General features: G+C 36.4%; 1 protein-coding gene, 1 long non-coding RNA gene and 1 pseudogene across 5 annotated transcripts; 1 reads left to right on the top strand and 2 right to left on the bottom strand.

The window, feature by feature from the left end:
- The first annotated feature begins 5,470 nt into the window (after positions 1–5,470).
- Positions 5,471–8,525, top strand: LOC135771833 (uncharacterized). Of its 2 annotated transcripts, XR_010543070.2 has the most exons (4): positions 5,471–5,539; positions 6,291–6,330; positions 6,458–6,596; positions 7,314–8,525. It is a non-coding gene; the product is annotated as an uncharacterized lncRNA (long non-coding RNA). The 2 variants fall into 2 exon arrangements; XR_012335485.1 differs by lacking the exon at positions 5,471–5,539 and having other exon boundaries at positions 6,104–6,330.
- A 347-nt stretch (positions 8,526–8,872) lies between these two features.
- On the bottom strand, positions 8,873–11,926 carry LOC135777774 (barrier-to-autointegration factor pseudogene; annotated as a pseudogene).
- A 148-nt stretch (positions 11,927–12,074) lies between these two features.
- On the bottom strand, positions 12,075–21,696 carry usf2 (upstream transcription factor 2, c-fos interacting). 3 transcript variants are annotated; one of them, XM_065287994.2, is made up of 11 exons: positions 21,129–21,692; positions 20,202–20,245; positions 19,947–20,062; positions 19,524–19,643; positions 19,219–19,372; positions 18,955–19,042; positions 18,439–18,483; positions 17,974–18,032; positions 14,816–14,910; positions 14,602–14,730; positions 12,075–12,536 (listed from the first exon to the last, which is right to left on the bottom strand). In XM_065287994.2, exons 1-11 carry the CDS (start codon positions 21,164–21,166, stop codon positions 12,450–12,452), a joined length of 975 nt encoding a protein of 324 aa, XP_065144066.1. In that variant the 5' UTR covers positions 21,167–21,692; the 3' UTR covers positions 12,075–12,449. The 3 variants fall into 3 exon arrangements, with proteins under 3 accessions (XP_065144066.1, XP_065144056.1, XP_065144072.1); XM_065287984.2 differs by having other exon boundaries at positions 19,947–20,065; positions 21,129–21,686; XM_065288000.2 differs by lacking the exon at positions 18,439–18,483 and having other exon boundaries at positions 19,947–20,065; positions 21,129–21,696.
- Positions 21,697–21,800: the final 104 nt, after the last annotated feature.

The raw sequence follows: 21,800 nt of genomic DNA, 5'->3' as shown, positions 1-21,800 counted from the left end.
CTAACCATTTTGCCCTTGACCTAATAAAGGCGCCTTTAGCCTTCTCTGTATAAAGAACATCAAGCTCTTCCCTCAGCAAATATAACTTCTCTTTGTCTTGATCACTAGGTGAGGATAAACATGAAATATTATTTATATCTGAAATGATTGCAGAGCTTCTCAAATTCTTTGCCTTAGCAAGTTGCTTACCAAACTGCACGGAAAATTTACGACATTCATACTTAAAATATTCCCATTTTATAATAGCTGAATTTGAATTAGTTTCAAGATTATCAATTATACTTTTGATGCCCGAGCAAAAAGAGGTATGTTGTAAGAAGGTGGTATTTAATTTCCAATATCCTGGTTTTCTTTGAGTGCTATTATAAGACTCAGATAATTCAAGAGATATGCAAGCATGATCCGTCAACGGAGCAGAAGAAACATCACAGGACCTAATAAATGAAACAAGGCAATCAGATATAAGCCAATAATCTATTCTGGATTTTTGTGTCATATCAGCTTTGAACCATGTAAATGAGGAAGAAGAACTGCCATGGACGTGTCTATAAGCATCTAGTAAAGAGAGGTTGCTGCAGAAATCATTAATCACCATGTTTATACTGTTAACACCGAGTCTTGGAGGAAATCTATCCAAATGTAAGTCAGGTGCCTCATTAAAATCCCCTCCCACGATAAAAGCTGCTGAAGGATATTTTACACTTAAAGCAGAAATTTTTAACGATAAAGTATTAAAAAAAATACGGTTCAACTCAGATCTGTTAAAGCCATAAATATTACAAATAATAACAATTTTCTCATTGATCTGTACCACTGCTATTAACCATCTTCCCTCAGAAGAGGATTGAGATTCAATAATTTTGCCATTGAAATTATTGTTAAACAAAATTGTTACTCCAGCAGAATAAGAAGAACCGTGAGAAAATAGACATTTTCCACCCCATTGTGTTGACCAGAATGATTCATCATTAATTGCAGAATGAGTTTCCTGTAAAAAATAAACATCTCTTTTTTTAGATTTACAAAATAAAAATAAAGCCTTGCGCTTAGTAAGATCACGAATCCCCCGAACATTAAGAGAAAAACAAGAAACATTAAAAGACATTGAAAAAACACTTGGAATAGACTGCCCTACGGCAGAAGAGTATTGCTATATTAAACTCAAAGAGAGAAAGTGCAAAATCTTAAATTTTAACCCTCCGTGTTTAACAACATATTTGTAGGGTAACAGAACCTTAATAATTGTTATAATAATGTCAGGAAAAAGTGCCATTTAAAAGCAAAAAGGATATCAACATCGCCAAAACTTTGCTTTTGTGCACGAACGAGCCGGGAAACCGATAATCTTAGAACCACCGCGAAGCACCGACAGTTGATAATACAAGTCACATATTGTCCGCAGAAATCTTCTTCCCATCAATAATAGCAAACGATCCTTTAAAACCAGCTCGTTTTCCATCTTTCCTTGCTTGACTCACCAATGGCCACAGCTTGTTACGTGCCTCTCTCGCCCGCTGAGTAAGATCTTCAGTTATTTTGATGCCTTTCTGTTTAAGAACTTCAGAGTTTTTGGCGTCTGACCAAATCCGATCCCGGATAGAGCGTGACAAGAACTGCACAATAATCCGCCGTATCTGCATGCCCCCTTCTTTCGGTCCGATTCGGTGTGCCACATCAATAGAGGTCTGTAGAATCTCTCTCAAACCTGGGGACACCTGAGAGAAAACTTCCATTGCGATCATCTTCACGTTTTCCCCAGCCTCTTCCGAAATCCCCGTTATTTTGAGATTCCAGCGTCTTTTATACTCATCCAGCTCGTCAACTCTTTCCCACAATTTCTTATTTTCTGCTTTCATTGCCGCTAACTGTGAGTCCAGTTTATCTGTTTTGATCATCGCTCCCTCAGCTTTTTCAGAAGCTAGATCAACTTTGGTGTTAAGATCAGATATTAAAGTAGAGTTGGATGCAACAGACCTTTCAATTTCTAGTAGCTTCTCCATAAACACATCTTGCTTTTTCCCCAACCTCTCGATTGCCTCCAGAATTACCACATTTGAAGGTTCGGACGAGTGTCGTCTCATTTTCGGTAAAGGACTTTTAGTCGGCGTCTCCGGTAAATGCTGGCAATCCATATCTTCTCCAGTTACGGGTTTAGTATAGTCGTGTACACGCTTCACATTATCTCCTGTTCCTTGATCCATTTTTAGCAGTAGGGATAGCCTCACTTAGCAACGCAATTTTGCTAGTATCAGTTAACTCAGCCACGTGCGGGCTCTTCACGGGAATAACAGGAAAAAAATTGACGAATACTTTCCGTTTAACTTCAGAATAGTTACAGAGTCATTCCAAATATCAAAACATTTGCATTAGTTACCCTTTCACCACCAGGGAAGAGAAAAAAATCAAGATTTGCACAAAAGTTAGTAAGAGACAGAGATTTTACGACTGCACGGACGCCATCTTGGCCGGAACCCCCTAACGGACGTCTATGTGAGTGTCGTAACTCTATTATTATACGACTCTGGATAAGACTACAAAGGAGCGCGTGAATGCACAGTTCTATTCTGGTGAATGATCTCAGCTTCAGAGTGGATATTTGACGAGCTCCCTGATCTCTGCTTTAATTTTCAGACCTTTCTCATCGTGATTGTTTATATGCATTAAAAACCCGCATTTTGAGGAGCTGTTGGGATGACGCGCGGGTATTTTCGTTTATTATAGCTCAAATGAGCATGTGACGCGATATTATTTTATGCTGCTGAATGATCTCCGTTTCAGCGCAGAAAGTGACGAGCTAACTTACCTGATATCTGCTTCAGCCCAGTTTGCTGACATTTCTCGTTGTGAATGTTGTAAAACCCTCATTTCGGCTTCTTGTTCACAAAGAGGGTTTTCCGGGTCCTCTTTCCGGCAACGATCCCAGAAGATTTACAGGACTTCTTTGTGTTCACACAGACGCTTGTCTGGCAATTTTCTGGGTATTTTCTGGGACCAAAGGTCTGTGTGAATGGGGTTCTGAATGTAGAAAGAGTAAGGGGATGGAGAATCCCAGGAGGCAGGATAGGGATTCAGTGACATCTTAACAAAAAATTATTAATGGTTGGGCAGGGCCATGTGGCATGGATGTATGTGTTCGGACAATTTTGTGAGCAGTGCAAGCAAATTTCTGATGTAAATCCCTTTTTTGGACAGTCTTTCCACAGTGTAATGTGTACTATAAAGAGTCTTATACTGTATGAGCTGGAGGTTGGCATTTTTAGGCAAATTTGAGTCCAGAAGTCGGTATCTGGATTTGGATTAGTAAGGTTATGGTTTTATTTGAATTAGTTGGGGGAGGATATATTAACTTAATCTGCTAATGGAGAGGGAAGTTGAAGATAAAGGGTTTGCCATGATATATATGAATTGGGGTTGGTTTGCTAATAAGTCACAGCTCTCATTTTCATATTGCAGAAACAAACTTACTGTGAGATACAACACGCTTATAGACTAGACATACACTAAAGATGAGATTTGAATGACATTGATGAGACAGAATATGATTCATGTATTTTCTGCATGATTTAAACCTCTGCGTGTCTTTATAGCCCATCATGTTTCTACCTGAATTTCACGATGAGTGTGGTACAAAATATTATCAAACCATACCACCAGGTGTGAAGCCCAAAGGCTTATTTGCGCAAATATTTAACCGTGAAAAAAGCGTGTCTTAAATTACTTTGTGCTTGAAGTTACTGCAATTATTGCTAAAAAAAAGAGGCATCACAGATAGCAGAGAACGTGTCGGCAGAGGATTGTTTTAACATGTAGCAGTTTATTTGTTCATTAAATACAGATAATACAATAAAAAGTACAGCTATAAAAATATACAAATATGTTATGTAAAAAAGAAAGAAAAGTAAAACAAAGTGACCTGCTTTTTACTTTTACTTAAGTAGATTTTTAGACCAGTAACTTTACGGGCACTGGGCCCTATCGTACAAATAGGGGGCCCGATTTCATCAAAAATCCTCCTCATCCTCCTCATCTTGATGACAGCTGTATGAGCATTTTACCAGAAACTCCACCTTATAAAGTTGTCTTTTAGGAAAATGAAACTTAATAATTGGGCCACACCCACCAGTCACCTGCCGAGTCTCTCTTGACTGCATTTCTATCTCTTTTATCTTAAAAACAAAACACTAACTCTATCTTTTTCACTCAACAGGTATTGTTTTTGGAATAGTAAAAACTTGGTAGTATAACCATCTTTTGTGCTTTTGCCTCCCTATGACATATCGCTTTACCGCCACATTGAATAAAAGTGATCATTACAAACATTCTGGCATTTATGCAAAGTTTTCTTTCATTCTGTTCAGACCTTTGTCACAGATTTACCTGTTGTCTAAGTAGCTCATTATCCACTTGTATTCTCTCCACCTCTTTATAACTCTCCTATAGCCTCTGGTTAGTCTGTCTGAGTTCTCTCATGTAGTCACAAGCTTTAGACAGGATACCTCCTTTTCTCGGACAACAAAGATTTCATTTAAAATGAGATATAAGCGACTCAGGACATTTAACTGGTTTTCTGCACATTTCGTACCGCTCCCATTTTGGTGTTATCCATATTGCAGTCATGATATCGCTTTACTGCCGCATTGAATAAAAGTGTCTGCTAAATGTAGAATGTAATGTCAATGTATTCTTTTTACTATGTAAGTCAATGGGGCTCATGAATGGTTTGGTTTCAAACATTCCTAAAAATATCTTCCTTTCATCAGAACAAAGAAATTCATTTTACTTTGACTTTGCCAAGGATTGCTAAAAGGTTTGTGTAACTAAGATTTAGTTTTAACATTTAATTTAGTTTTAACATCCTCCTCATCTCGATGACAGCTGTATGAGCATTTTACCGGAAACTCCACCTTATAAAGTTGTCTTTTAGGAAAATGAAACTTAATAATTGGGCCACACCCACCAGTCACCTGCCAAGTCTCTCTTGACCGCATTTCTATCTCTTTTATCTTAAAAACTAACTCTCTCTTTTTCTCTCAACAGGTATTGTTTTGGAATAGTGAAAACTTAGTGGTATAAGCATCTTTTGTGTTATTGCCTCCCTATGACATATCGCTTTACTGCCGCATTGAATAAAAGTGTCTGCTAAATGTAAAATGTAATGTCAATGTACACTGAAAAAAATGGACTTGGTGGGTCTTTGAATTTAAATAAAATAAACATGTATATGCAACACAAAATATTTATATTCCTTGTGTAAACATAATTTAATTGATTATGATGAAAATGTTTTGTTTGAATGTAAAATGAACACATTATTCTCACATTGATTAAAATTGATTGAATTGAATACTTAAAGCAATAAAATTGAGTTTGCACACAAAATGGCAACTCCTAAACAGAAGGTGGCAGTAACGCTCAATAAAAAGGACGTCAATCGCCATAAAAGAAGAATAAACATCGTTTGTTTTGGGCGCCAAAATGAAGACTCAGCAGCAGTCAGTCAGGCAGAAGAACTCTCTCAGACGGACACCACGTTATTAAAGTAAGTGCTATTATTTATTTATGTTCACTTTATACGTGATACATCTTCACTAGATAGACAGTTTTTTACAATATGTAGCCATTGCAATGACTTGTAGTAAAAATGAGTTTGGAGGATGTTGGTGGAGTAAGTTAACGTTACAGTCAGTCAGTCAGTCAGTAAGTGTAAGGCTCATAAAGAAAAACAGCGTTTTAAAAATGTCAGCTGTATTCGTTATTTCACGTTTGGTAGTTTTATCCGAGTTGAAAACTGACAGATTTGAGTTGACTTTTGAGGCACTTTTTACTCAGTTGTTCTATGGAAACGGACGGTTCAGGACAAATAAAACGCTAACCAAAAGTTATTCTGTCCAGAGTAACGTTATCCATGTAAGTAATTTACCAGATGATATCAATTGACTACATTAATAATGACATTGCGTATGAAACAAACTGTCTGCTTAATCAGATGAACAGACCCGCGTCAGTTATTCGTGACTTCGCTACGCCACGTGCAACACTTGATTCAATTAGAAAAAGCTTTTTTTAAATGTCTCGCGTGACGTCTGGTATATTAACTGAAAAAATTGCTTTGAAGTGCCACACCTTAAAGCTGACGTTTTCAGAAGAGCACCTTGTTTTAAGATCTCATTTTGTCCAAAATTGCGTCCTATGACAGATATAATACTTATTTCATTATTGCTCTGTGTATGTGTTACCTTAATCATTTGAGGTTATGTGTTGATTTCACCTCTGAATATTTCCTCTTATAGGTCCATCATCCTTGCATGCGCTACACACTCAAAAGCATTGGTAAGTAATTCCTATCACTGTTTGTACTGCTGTTAGGAGCTAAATCTTATTTTTGTAACTAATATACATGTATTATTCTTTGACTCGCAGTACTCAAATATACAATGGTTGGTTAATTTGTTTTCAGATAAATGCTGAATTTAAAAGAATCACTACTGTCTTATGTTCCTGCGTGTCACCTGGACCTCCAATCCAAAAACCTGTTCTATCAGAAAGGAGGACAGCTAGCAAAAAGACTTCAAACAATGAATGATCAAATGACAGAAGTAAGTAATATAGATTCATAGACATAAAAATGTGTAAACATTGTTGGAAGTACAGAAAATGTAGTATGTTTTAGTTACATCTTTTGGCACACGGGTCATTAAACCACCTGGGAAGATTTAAAGGGGTAGTTCACCCAAAAATAAAAATTCTCATCACTTACTCCCTATCATGTTGTTACAAACCTTTATAAATGTCTTTGTTTTGATGAACACTAAGGAAGATATTTTGAGGAATGTTTGTTCCCAAACCAATCATAAGCCCCATTCACTTCCATAGTGGGGAAATATAATACTATGGAAGTGAATGGGGCTCATGAACAGTTTGGTTGCAAACATTCCTCAAAATAAATGTCTTCCTTCGTGTTCATCAGAACAAAGACATTTATACAGGTTTATAACAACATGACAGTGAGAAAATGAGATAATTCACTTTTGCTGTGATTGTCAGGTATGGTAGCACACACTCGAAATGTGGCCTCTTTATTTAACTCATTCCAGTCTAGTAAACACGCACACACACCTGGAGCAGTGGACAGTGCAGCTGCCTTGCTTTGTAACCCATATATTTGTAACCAATTGTAATATGCTGTGGCAATGCACATGGGTCTGTATACTTACATTTATATTTGTTTGCATTGTACTAATTTCCAATGACACTTTTATTGTAACAGTAACTTTTTTTCTCTTTCTTTAACTACATTTGTCTGTTTTGTACAGGGCATGGATGAAGTCAGCATCAGTGTGGTCATTTGAAGACACCACTGTTGGGATTTGTGCTCTCAAACAACATGCTTCTTGTGATGAAGAAGAGGATCTTTGTATAGTCCTGGAAGGCTTGAAGGTGTTGCAACATCGTGCCATGTTGTTTGAGCTGATGTATGCCTTAAACCTGAGCTATCCTGATCTCTGCTTTATTTTTGAGGAAATCCAAAAGATTTTAATGGAACTGCATTGAGCGTAACTTTAACGAACAGTTTCTTTCAGTGAAAGGATCAGAAAGACTGTGCTGCTCATTTATGTTCTTTTTATTTATCTGTTTTAAGTGTTTTTTCTTATTAAAACATTAACAGTTTGCTGCTCAGAGTTGATTTTGGAAATGGTTGTTGTATTTTGTTTTTGTTGAATCTTTGATTATCAGTTTATACAAATGCTGTAGCTCTGACTTTCTGAAGGATTGATATTTTCCAGTTTGTAAATCCATTTAAAAAATAATAGTACTTACTGTTTTGCATGTCTCTTTGGAATGCAGTGTTTGTGCTTTAGCACTTCTAAATCTACTGTGATAGTAACTATTTTAAACATTTGGGTCAGTTTTACAGATGGGGCTTTTTCTAGTCCCAGACTTTTGCAATGCCTTAATTTGAAAACATATTGCACTGACATATCTTGACATATATCAGTGCCATTGTTTTGTCTCAAGATGTACTCCAGTGTTGTTTTTGTAAGGTAGGTTTGTTTGTAAACTTTTTTTGTAAAAAATATCCTAATATAGCTAGGGCCTAGTCATGGATTAATCTACAACCTGTTTGGGAAATTGCCCCTTTGTATGTACTGCATGTGCTGATTGTTGTAATAGTTATTGACTGTTGTTGAATTAATGTGTAGTGATTTACATGAATTGATGATCTGAAAGCAGTGGTTTGCCTCAATATCACTAAACTTTTGTTTAAAACTCTTTGCTTTTTATGCCAATGCAAATGTATTTTGTATTTAAAAAAGAAATAAATAACATTTGGATAATTATGGATGATTATTCTGGTGCCAGAAACATAATGAAATTGCTTTAGAGTTACATAATCCCATAATATAAGCATTAAAAAAGCATGTTGGAATTACAGATGAAAATCTAGTCCCCTTACATAATAAAATTACTTAAACATTACAAAATAAATGTGTTATAGTAAAGAGAAATAGCACTTTGAGTCAACATATTTATATTAGACTAATTGAAACAATTAAAATGTTTTGGTCTGACACATAAAAATTAAATGAGGAAAATTATGTTGGTTTAACACAATCGGATTATGTGGGACCGATGTACACATTAAAATTACGTAAATTGAAAGGATTTTTTTTTTCAGTATTCTTTTTTTTTTACTATGTAAGTCAATGAGGCTCATGAATGGTTTGGTTTCAAACATTCCTCAAAATATCTTCCTTTATGTTCATTCAGAACAAAGTAATTAATACAAGTTTGTAACAAGACGAAAGTGGGAAAATTATGACAGAATTTCCATTTATACTGTAGGTGAACTATCCCGTAAAAGCCAATTTTTTAAGTTTTGCACTGTGTATTCAGCAAAGTTGCAGAAGCCAATATAAATATTAACATGTGTAAAATAAGTCCATTCAGTTTAACAGTCCTTCTGATGCTTTGCATTAGCTCGACATGAGTCTCTTAGCCAGCTCTTACATGTCCAAACATCCCCACTTTTTGTAATTCTTTTATTTGTCTTGTGTTTAAGTACAAACATAAGCAGTCCTTATAGTATAAACAAAGCAAATCTATTAGCTCACCCACCTATACTCTCTCAATCTCTTGATCAATCTGCAATGTAATGTTTAAAGAAATTCATACTTAGTGAACTCTTATTAACAACGACTAATTTAACCACAGTATACATTTGGAAACAGTTAAAGAGGATCCATACTTAAGATTTGATAATTTAAAGATAAAAAATAAATATGACGTAGAACAGCATTTCTCCGAAATAAATAAAGAATTATTTAAACACAGACAATATGTAAAGTTTTTTTTAAAATTGAAGAATTTAGGTTTATCAAGATTAGATAATTTATTCAAGAATAGGTCATGACTAGAGGAATCAATTATTATTTTAATTTGCTTTACAAATTAATAGCATTAGTTGGACATTACAATACCTTAGTATTTATTGAGAAAAGTCCTAAATGTAGCTAACTGAATGATTACTCTGTGGCTGATAAAAAAATCTATATTATGAAAAAGAAGTCAAAGGTTTAATATATACATTATTAATATATTATACTATATAAATATAATATATTATTAATAAATAATATACATTATTTATATATTATTTGTATTTCTACAAATATTGATAAATAAGCATACAAATAGTTTTGCACTGTGATGCAGTATTTGTTCTTGTTATGTGACGTAAACGTAAACATGCGTTTCCTTACTAAAGCCATATGCAGTAAAGATAAAGGAACATTTATAAGACGCAACCTTACAGTTGCAGAAGCTTATATAAATAATATTAACATGAGTAACATGAAAGCCAATCAGTTTTGTCGATTTTACAAAAAATTATTTGTCCATTCCCTCAGACAGTTGTAACAATCCCTTTGATGCTTTGCATTTGCTCTACACGAGTCTCTAAGCCAGTTCTTAAACTTCCACTCATCCATCCCCAAGACCAGGAAACGACCTAGGACGTCCTTTGCTGTTCTTATTCCAATCTTTTCAAGTCGTCCACCCAATACAGGACCAATTCCAGGAAGTGCGTAAACAGATTTGTCCCCCATTGGCTCAGAACAGAATAATCTGTGCTTTTGGGATGTCGTCATTGCTGCTAATTGTGAATTGACAGTGAGCAAAAAGATCTGCAGACGTGAGAAAGTCTGGAGACAGAAATACATATACAGTAGGATATATAATAATCCTGATATTAACTGTAATTACCGATTTAATGTTAATACTGCACACATTACCGTAAATGCGTGAATGATAAACTAGCGTCTTATTTAAATAACGCTTAAACGGCAGGTGACAAATTTACACCTGTTTTTACAAAGTTTTGCTTTGAGAACCACGATGGGTTACAAAATTGTTTCTCTGTTGTCCTACAATTGTATTTTAGTGTGATATATTGACCAAAAAATGACAAAACAAATAATAAACAAAATTAAAGGTAATTTCCAATAGATTTTATTCAATTCGTAATATTGTTGTGAATAATGAATTCCGTTGTCCACGACAATCTTGTACATAAAATCTGATATTGTGACAATCCTATCATATATCTTATCTTTAAAAATTGTCAAAATGTAAAATTGTTCTTACCAAAGACGAAATACACCTCCACAGAAGTATTTCCGGACTGTAATGCTTTTCTATTCAAATTTGCTGCTTGATGTAAGAGATCATGTCCATATATAGACTTCCTTATAAAGTTGTCAAGTAGTACTCGTGACACGCAAACACCCAAAACAAACAAAACATTCACGCAATGTTGATCTCCTGCTCAAACTTTTTCTAAACCAAATACAGACTGATCTTCCAGAAGACATATAATTATGAAAATAAAGATTTATAATAATTTCATAATTTTTTTATTTAAACAGCAACAGTCATCAAGTATAAACAAATCAAATGTATAGCTTATAGAGTTCAATCTATGGGTAAGAATGCCATGCTGCGAGTTTCTGAATTGAATAATCAGACATCATTAAAACCTCATCATTTCTATCTCATCATATACAATCATTTGAATTAAACAGCAAGAGTGCATTAGAGTCTACTGATTAGACTATACTATCACTTTATAAATCAACAGTCATTTTAATCCAGCATTAGTACTGTAAGACAACACATCTGAGCAAATAACTGTCCGTTTACTTTGTATTGCTGTGTAATCTATGAAACTCATATTAGAATTTTTGGTTTGCAAACCACGCAAATTATTTTAGGTCTAATCCGCTGATTTTGAACTGGTAAGAGCTACTATTGACAAGAAAGTATACCTGTGGTTTGTTTTCCTTATGCATAGCCATCATCAGATAATTTACTCACTTACAATTTTGTGATATTTGTCCATTTCTTAACAGCTCTTCAGTTTTATTTTTCAAAACATAGTTGATGACTGCTTGGAAATGAAGACAAATGATGAAAAAAAATCTTCCATTCTATTTTTCACAACTTAAATTGGGAAATAGGACTTTCCAGATACATTTGTGTAGAATTCATTAATTGAGTTAAGAACAGTGGGTTGAAATACATGATATATACACATTACGTCTACTATGTGAAGCCAAAAGGGCAAAAAGTGCAGGGTTAGAAGGTTAAGGGATTCCAGAGCCTTTGTATTGTCCTGCATCTCAAACCCTGAGCTACTTGTTTTGCCTTCACTAAATCACAGTGCATTAAAATCTGTATATTCTGAAAACGGTAGACAATGTCGCTCAAACATAGTTTAAGTTTAGTCATCAAATTTACCAATCTCTATTATAAACAAAAATGTTCATTTACAGTCTACGCCTACTGTAAAGTAATTAGTCCTGATGTGCCATTATGTAATGTCTGATTAATCATCCATCCTCAAGTCTGATATAGGACAAAACTGCAAAATAAAATAAAAAAACCCTCAGTCAATGTAGGTCGCATGACAACTTTGTTGAGGTTGACGTTTTTAGCTTTAAGCCAAATGCAAAGGTTTTGTATACCTGCTGTGTAATTACTCTCGAAGGCTAATAAATACAATACCAAACAAACCCTTCAAAAAAGACCTTCTGTCATAAAAGTGTATTAACAAAACAAAAAACGATGACCATTAGGCATGAGCAGGCATATAACTGGTTCCAATATTCAAAATAGGACAAAGATCTGTTGAAAGCCGGATGCAGGAGGGTAATTCCATACTGAGTGAGTCCAGGGTCCCGAGTTCTCGTAGGAGTGAAAGAGAAACCAAAGTGTGCTTTTACAGCAGGTACATTTTCACTACTGTCAAAGTCTTTTGTCTGTGTAACATACGCATTCATATCCTACTGAACAGCTAAATATCTGAAGTCTGTGATGAGACGTGAGCAAGTGAGTTCTTGGGGGTTATAAATCCGCTTTGCTGTCGAGTCTCTAGCTGGTTAATGTTTTTGTCACTGTGATGTAGTTTCGCTGATTTCCAGGCCGTGCTGTTGTAATTGAGCTCTAAGCAGTGCATTGTCGTTCTTCAGGTCTTCAATCTACAGAGGAAAATATATTACATTACATACTTATAGTACAGGAATATACTGTTCTATTACACATGCATAGACTAGTTAGTCAGTTTCACTACTGATTATAATAAGTTCCCATTTCATTTTAATCATATAAAGCAGTGGTCTTCAACATGGTGCCCGAGTCTGTGAGTTGCCTGTCAAAGCATATTCTATTAAAGGCGGGGTGCATGATTTCTGAATCTTCTTTTGATAGACCCACCCCACACATACGCAACTCAGGCAACGATTTTGCTTCGCAGACACGCCCCTTACTGCTGATTGGCTACAAGTGTGTTTTTTAGTAGTCGGCACAATTCTCTTTTCCAAAGTGTTTTTTTTTTAAATCACACACCCCGCCTTTAATAGCTTACATTTTAATATTTATTTATTACAGATTTTTATATTAGCTTGACTTAATTTTATGTTTATTAACATTTTAAAAAATAATAAAACATATCAACAAGTAAAATAAAATAAAATAACAAGTAAAACAAAAACGTTTTGAGTAGACTACATCAAAAAAGTAGCCCTCCAGATTTGTTTTATCCATTGTGGTAGCCTTTGCTCACAAAAAGGTTGGAGACCCCTGATATTAAAAATATATGGAATGGTATAAAAGTCTTAAGAGTAGTTTTATAAAATCTCTAATTTGTGACATGTAAACAGCAGTGTAAAAAGGTAACATATCCTTATTTTGTTTAAAATCCCACAAGATGCTTGCAAATGCACAAAATATTCAAATCATGCTGAAATAACACAGATTATTACATACAACAGAGTTCCCACACCTTAGTTAACTTCAAATTCAAGGACCTTTCAAGGACTTTCCAGGTCCAATACCCTAAAATTCAAGGACTAAATGTGGGGACACATTTCAAGTGAGAGCAAGGTTACATCGTGTTACCTATAAAGATACCTTGTTAGGCTTCAGTCACACCAAAAGCGCTTTAAACGCTTGCAAACGCAAGGCGCGACGCACTGCCTTTTTTAAAAAAAGAGCAGTGCGACGCGGCTTTTCATATTGCTAAGCAACCACCGAGTCAGCTGTCTTGTCAATCAAATATTGAAGCGTGAGCGCTCTTTTGCTGTTAACTGTCATATCAGCAGAAACTTTAAAAAGAGGACGCTTGCTCTGACCTTGTTTGAGGGTGAGAGGTGCAGAAACACAGGAGAGAGTGAGCGAGTGGAGTCCGGTTCTTCAAAGCAACTGTAAACTTCCCTCACCACAACGTAAGGCCCGCCTCTCCCCTCATTTGATTGGACAATGGAAAGACACGAATGACGTCGGGCGCTTCTCCGCTCTCAGCGCTCCTTCAAAAACGCGTGCGCGGCAGGCGGCAAAAAACCGCAAGGCGCTCGGCGCGCATAAACAGCGCGCAAACGCGCCCTGCCCATAGAATATCATTCAAAAAAGGGAACTCGCGCTGCATCACTGCAGTGACACTTTGGGTAAGTGCATCTGAATGTGTATATCAAATTGAACCAATGATGAGGCTTAACGTCAAAGACAGGGTGACGCGGGAGCCAGGAAGTATATTGCTATCTGATATATCGCCAAAAACACTGTTACAGGGACGCAGGAAGTATGGCAAGGGAGACGCAGCGCCTTGTTCCCTTTTTAGGGAACAACAGTTACATACATAACCCAAGACGTTTTCATGTGTCAAACACAACTACGCAAAAAAGCATTTTGGTATGAATCAACATTCACATACAGAAGATATAAGCATTTAAGCGAACAGTTTAGCATGTGTGTTTAAAAAGTCTAGAATTTTTATGAGATTATCCTACACTACACAGGGAATAATATGGATTTTTTCCCCAGAAAACTTCTTGCATAAAATAGATTCAAGCACTTTCAATGACCTGTATCTATGTATGCATATATTCAAAAGCTTCCCAGGTCATTGAATCCCCCCCAGATTCACAAACTTTCAAAAATTTCAAGGACCCGTGGGAACCCTATTACAAACATTCTGGCATTTATGCAAAGTTTTCTTTCAATCTGTTTAGACCTTAGTGTCATAAATTTGAAACATCACAGATTTACCTGTTGTCTAAGTAGCTCATTATCCACTTGTATTCTCTCCACCTCTTTATAACTCTCCTGTAGCCTCTGGTTAGTCTGTCTGAGTTCTCTAATGTAGTCACAAGCTTTAGACAGGATACCTCCTTTACTCTAGTGAGGAGGAAAAAGATTTTATTCAAAATGGGAAGACATAAGTGACTCAGGACATTTAACTGGTTTTCTGCATATTTCGTACCGCTCCCGTTTTGGTGTTATCCATATTGCAGTCAGGGATGATTTTAGATAGCGTAACAATCCAGTTGTTGATTTTGTCTCTTCTCCTCCTTTCCACTGCAGAAACACACACAACAATTTTGTAACGTTATGAACTGATGTAACATATTTCATTCAATAGACTGGATTATAAATAAACCATTTGTAAAACCCATTCAATTCCATAGTAGGAAAAAAGAATACTATGGAAGTAAATGGGGTCCACGAACATTTTAGTTACAAACCTCTCAAAATATCTTCCTTTGTGTTCATCAGAACAAAGAAATTTATACAGTCTTGTAACAACATGAGAGTGAGTAAATGATGACAAAATTTTCATTTTTTATTCAATTTATTATTTGGTCATGATGATGTTCACATTGGGCTCAGTTTCAGAATTTAAAAGTCCCATTCTTTCTGATCCCATTTTTTAAACCCTAGTCAGTGTATAATACATGGATTAAAGTGAAAAAAATTCTTCTGACTGAAATTTTTTTCAGGCCAAGACATATTCCTTGTAAAAAGGCGAGACCAATAGCATTCTAAGGGGAGATGTTTTTTGCCATTGATGCCATATTAAAGTCTACTGTGGCATTTATAGGGTTGCCAACTGCTATGAAATACAACAGCAGTGCGAGTATGTTTTTTGTGAATAAACAGTGTTAACACTTAATTACAACATATGATAGCTTTATTAATAGTTTGTTAATTTACAGCTTTACTTTTAACACAGTCCTTTAATTGAACCATTACCTTTAATATCTGTCTAAAACAAAACACTTGTGACTCCTGCACTAAGGGTTAAAAACGTTATCCCGTCATGTTAATCTACTTGTTGTGACAAACTAAAAAAATGTATTCTGTAAAATGTAGTTTGCAGGGCATTTCAGATTAAGGTGAAACAGCTAAATAACTCCCTATATAAAAAGAAATATGAATATCACCCACCTTTAATGAACCTTAATTATTTATTAATTGTAAATCTTATTAATGTTGGCATTTACTTATACATTTTTTTAAATCAAGGTTGAAACTGTTAACATTAGTGAATGCACTATGAACTAACATCAATTACTTTAATGACATAAACATGAATTAATAAATGCTTATATACTCTATATTTTCTATAGTTTGTTCATGTTATATAATGCATTTAAAAATGTGAACAAATACAACTTTTTCATATCATATTATTCAGTACACATAAACGAATAATCCAGGGTCTGTTCTGTTCACAAAACAGCTTACAGTCACAGCTCTAATACAGTAATGTTATGTATGAATATAAACCCTGAACGAGCAACTCGAATAAAACTCGTGTATAATTCGCACAGGATGCCTGTAATCGTGACAGTTGTACATTGAATGATTGTACCCTTTATCAACAAATTATTATTTTACAATAGAGGCAGAGCTGAGGTGCTATTTTATGCGCAATGTTATGCACTTAAAACAACGCATTGTGCGCAACGTGCGTATATTACACAAGAACAAAATTCAAGCTCACGGATAAACAGTCAGTGATGAAATGAGAATAATAAACAATAATGTATATATCTTAGTAAAGGTATAAATTGATTAAGTCAAGAGCAGTGAGAGATTAATTTTTTGATTAACATTAGTGATAGATACGCAAAAAAGTTAACTTTTTTCTGCTGTTTACTTTCTCCTAAGCTCTAAATGGTCGTGTTTGATGATACTTGCAAAGACTGGATTTTTGACGCATAATAACCTTATGTAAATAAAGCGGCAAAAATACTCACAAGCTCAAAGACAAGCGAATGCGCGACTTGCTTATTCCCCTCATACAGAAACAGCGCATTTAACACTGTTGTTATTGTTTCAATTTAAAATCACTTGTTTTTAAATGCGGATACATGTACAAACGTCAAGATTTCCTGACCACGCGCACATGCAACTGCAAGAACTGACAGGTGGATGACATCAAAGTACTGCGAGAGCATTTCGGAAGCAGTCTCGTCTAATGAGTTCTCGGTTCGCTCTCACGGGATTTTGATGTCATCTGACTGCCTCTTGATTCTTGTGGCGCCAAGTGAAGTTTACCCATGAGTTTAACAACTCGTTGTATCAGCCACTGGTTAGATCAGCGTAGCAGTCAAAAACGATCATGTACGAGACAAATCAATTACCCCCAAAATACAGGACCCTAGGCTTACTGTGCAAAGACACGTAAATTACCTGGCTGTTTGATTTTCTTAGCCCACGAACTGAAAGGCTTGCCAATCTTCCTCATTTCGCTAAGTCAAGTTAATCTCCATTGGTCTTATACACCTTTATCGATGTCCAAAACATCGGATCCTTCCTGCATTACAAGTATGTCCATGCTAGCAGAAATAAAGTTTTACCTCAGCTTAACGTGAAATACAGCCAGAAAACCCGGAGTGGATCTGGTGCGTATGATTACAGAACGCTTACAGTGGAGAGAGGAACGTGATTTCGCTCCACTCCAGGCTTTTATCACATTCCACTTAACAAGGTGAATACACTGCGTCTTTATGAAAAGTTAATTTAATAATTTTGCAACTGACGGAAATCCGTCGTAGACTCGCTGCAATCGACGGAAATCCGTCGCTACGACGGAGAACTTTAATCCATGATAATAGCATAAGTAATACCTGCAAAATGATAAAGCTTAAAGTTCACTGCCAGGCGATATATTTTCTTTAACAGAATTCGCCTTTCATAGCCTACAGCGGACGGTCGGTTTGGACTACAGCCCTCTACTTCCTGCTTTAATGATGTCAGTAGAACAGTTTTTGACTAAACTCCGCCCACAGTAATACGTCAGTCACCAGCTACGCTAACGGCAAGCTAAGCTGCTATCAAATCACAACACACTAATCAAGCTACACAACCAGAACTCGATACGCATTTCTGAAGGAGGAACTTCATAGAACAAGGAAGACATCAGTCTATTTTGACGACAGTGGTATACAGATAAGTAAATTGGGTGAAAAATACTACATTTTTTACATGTGAAACATGAACACGTTATATTGCTTACTGTAAACACAATCAAAGCTTCAAAAACACAGAAAGAACGGGACCTTTAAGACTACACTACAATACATTCATACAATACAGAGCCTGGTTGTAGCTGCGAGTATTGCATTGGTTTACCTTCATTATGCTGTGCTCTCCTTCTCTCATCACGAGGTGCTCTGGGTCCATCAATCTTCCTGTGTAAAGAAAGAGGAAACAGAAAGTGCGACTGGTGTGGTGAGCTTGATTTATCACACTGTTAAACTACCTTATCAACACGCTTAATTTTAACACCCCCAAAACCTCCAGTTCAAAAACTGATATCACATTAATCCATACCATATGATTTGCTTAAAATTTAAGGTGTTATTTGCATAAACATTTAATATGCATAAGAAGCAAATGTAACCCTTTATTTGCCCCACATCAATTTTGAAAGACAAACATGTTGAGATCCAGGAGGAAATCCAAACGCCATCAAACACATCTACACTTAAACAGATTAAAACTGCTCTCTAGTGATGAATGGGCTAGTGCAGTTATAACTAGAAGAACAGAACAGACTGGCAGCTGAAGGGGGGGTTAGTAAAAAGTCTTCCTCACCAGTCTGAGCTGTTGTGATGAAGAGTCTCACGATCACCGAGGTCTCTGGGGATGGCAGGCAAGTGGGACAAATATGTTTTTTTCTGACTTTAATTTTGTGAAACTTCAAATTGATTGGGACATTTGAATTCATTTCAATTGACATTCATAATTAAATTTTTATGACATTGCCCTGTTTTCCAGGATGTTACGATTTGAACTTAAAATTCACGTTAGTGTTTCCATTGTATTGTTTTATCAACAACTCCCCCAAAACATAACAATTTGTTAAATTAAATATGAGTATCTATAAATAATACCATGTTACCACAAAACATTGCAACGGCTAAGTCTGTATGCCTTTAGCACACTGTAATGTTTGTTTTGTCAACTCAACAAAGTTATTTTTTGGCACTTAGCATTTCCCATTAAAAATAAATAATCAAGCTCACAGTCGAGCTCAGCTTTTGTGAACCAGCAAAGGGGACCTAAATCATTGTGTATATAACACAGGGCAGACCCGTGGACAGTACTTACGTGGAGTAAGTGTGCGTACGAGGGGCGATTGTCCGCTGTGTACCAGTCTGTAACACATCTGGTGGACTCATCATCACATAAAACTGACCTAATGAAAACCGAAAAAGTGTTTATTTGTCATAAGCTATAAAAAACTAATTAATTTACAGTGCAAGAAAAATGCAATAAAAAAGCACATGTGCACAAGTAAGATTTGTCTTTTGGGGGGGTCAGCATACTACTTACAGCTAATAGCAAATGTTTTAATTTTTTTTTTAAACTGACCTCCAGCCTGTGTAAGAGTTGGATCAGACGTGGCCTGCACTGACACAGCTGTACCATCGCTGACAGTCGCTGCAGGAAAGTAGGCAAAGCGCGTTTCTCCACCCACCGTCTCCCCTGCTGGACTCCCTCCATTGAAGGGGTTCTGGATAACGGCCTAAACACCGCAAACAAACTTTATTTTAAGCAAAATGACAATGGACCTGGCTATACAGAAGATGCAAAAAGTCAATCCCAATGAAGCCACGAATATCAACATGTTCAATAAAAGGTCTCTTGATTCTTATCTGTTTAACCCATATAAATACCTGCGCTACTGCCTGCTGTGCTCCTGCAAAAGCAGCCGTGGACACCACACTGACTGCAGCTCCTCCATCTCCTGCCGCTTCCAAATGGTCTTCTGTGACCTGGACCACGCGATACGTCACCTGCAAAACCCAAGAGCAGGGATAAACACAAATGTCACATTTGAAGAACGTGTGTTAAGTATTTGTCCCTGCTAGTTAGATTTTTTTGTGCGTTCTTTAACATGTGGCATCTTTTGATGTGGATTTAAGTTACATAAACATTGCCTTGAAGATGTAGCTTTAAATCACTGCTGAACATATGGCTCTCGTGAGAGCCATCAAAGGGGCACAGAACCCCAGGTCGTGTTTTATGACAGTCACCCCAGTTTGAACCCTGGGTAGCTTGCACACCCCCTATGAAGGAAGGTTAAAGGTCACACTGACCTGTCCACCATTGCTCTCTGTGCGAAACTGGTATTGAACATTATGGTCTCCAAACGCTGCTGCTTGCTGGACGCTCGCTATGGTAACCGCCGCCTGCTCCTCGGCCCCCACCCCCTCTGCTGAGAAATGCACCAGAAACTGTGTTAGATTGTCTGATGCATTTTTTTTCTCTATTACAAATTCACTGGAATAGCCTACATGTTTATCATACCAATCACACAATAGATAAGGCTGGATATATTTCACATAAATTACCTTCCTGTAGTTGAACACCCTCCTCAGTTTCCTGTTTCTCGTGACTGCAAAGAGAGTTTCAGGTCATATTATAAAATAACTTCTTAGGTTTCTTCAAGAGAAAGTTTATGGTGAAGATATAATCATGGGGTTTTAGTAAATTCGCCAGGCCTAAAGCAAACGATGACAAAAAGGCAAAGATATGAAAGATAAATAGAAACAAAAAAAAGAAAAGAAAACTTATGTCATGTTTTATAGGTGTACGTATTATAGACATAAATATTTCTGCTCTGTGAACTTCAACCATGGTGAACGCCCCGCCCCCACCCTTTACAAACTGACCACTTTCGCTTGACAAACCTAAAAAAAAAATCAGCTACATTTTTTTTAAATAAATAAATAAATAAAATAACATACTTTTCGTAAAAATGCAGAAGAATAAACAGAGACTGCAAAAATAAAAGCTTTTAAAATAAGATAACGACTAAAGATCGGTTGCAGGTTGATATAATGCATTAAACTGCTAAAGAGATTTTCGACACCACTAAACGCGATTATTATGGTTAAAATATCCCGTAAAGTGCATCTTGTATCCCCAAAAGAAAAGAAAAATAATAATTCTCCTTGCAAAACAAACTAGTATACCGGCTTACAGAGCAGAGTTTTGAAAATAACGAAACCTAGATAAAAATCACCAAATTAGCAATCGTGCTAATACTGATATAAATATGTTCACCGTGGGTATTTAAACAGTACTGTATGTTGTTTTGTCGTTGCGCCGATCACGTCTTACGCTTGACTTTCTATATAAATGGCATGCACAAAACTTAACAATAGTCAGAAAAACAAACTTAAAAGATGATCGCTAACTGCCAAGGTTTAAAAACAGAAAAGAAAATGGTCGACTGGGGCCTGTCTAGTGGCCTCGCATAAAGGACGCGCTCATACCTCGTCGAGGTGTCCAAGCTCTGTTCGAGCATATCCATGAAGGCGAGCGGATTTAAAATCGCAATATTCAGCGACACTTGAAATACGGGAGATGGAAGCGCTGATCACGGGGACAAACACACGGGTCATGTGAGAAAGACAGTCCAGGACACGTGAGGTGCAGGCTGGGCGAGGAGTTAAAATGGAGACCGCGGTGGAGGAAGACGGAAGGTGTTCCTGTTGTCGTTGCGCTCATTCGGTTGCATAGGTTTGCGCATTGCGCGCGGCTTTGTTGCGTATGCTACACCCTCCCGCCCTTCGACGAAGGCGAGATTACGACCTGTTGATCCTCGAAGTCGGTTTTCAATCGTTATGCTTGTGTTTTCGTACTTAATGACAGATGGTTTTACGGTAAAGCGTGTTTTTGAGTCGCGCTGTACGGCTTTCGCAGAAACATTAATGTATCCATCCGCAAGCTTTATCGCTGCCCTATTTTTGAACTGCCGTTAATAAGACGCGGAATGGAGTGTTTTATAAGAAACAAAATGCGTTTTATGATTAAATAAATGAACATTTTTGGGTGGACACGTGACAGAACGTGACTATGATTGTGCACGTATTTATAACAACTCGCCGTGTTTTTACAAAAACGACAGAAAACAGAAGCGATAGTTTTAGCATGTTGGTTTGTTA

Source organism: Paramisgurnus dabryanus, chromosome 19 (genome assembly GCF_030506205.2).
Source record: "Paramisgurnus dabryanus chromosome 19, PD_genome_1.1, whole genome shotgun sequence".
Lineage (NCBI taxonomy): Eukaryota > Metazoa > Chordata > Actinopteri > Cypriniformes > Cobitidae > Paramisgurnus > Paramisgurnus dabryanus.
Note: the sequence above shows the minus strand (reverse complement) of the source record. Positions and strands in the feature narration are given on the sequence as shown.

Coding starts and splice junctions, on each gene's coding strand:
- usf2 (XM_065287984.2), bottom strand. CDS start 21,166: ATGGATATGCTCGAACAGAGCTTGGACACCTCGACGAG. Junction 20,066..20,201: donor GGGTGTTCAACTACAGGAAG/GTAATTTATGTG, acceptor TGCATTTCTCAG/CAGAGGGGGTGGGGGCCGAG. Junction 14,911..17,973: donor GAGAGCACAGCATAATGAAG/GTAAACCAATGC, acceptor GTGTTTCTGCAG/TGGAAAGGAGGAGAAGAGAC.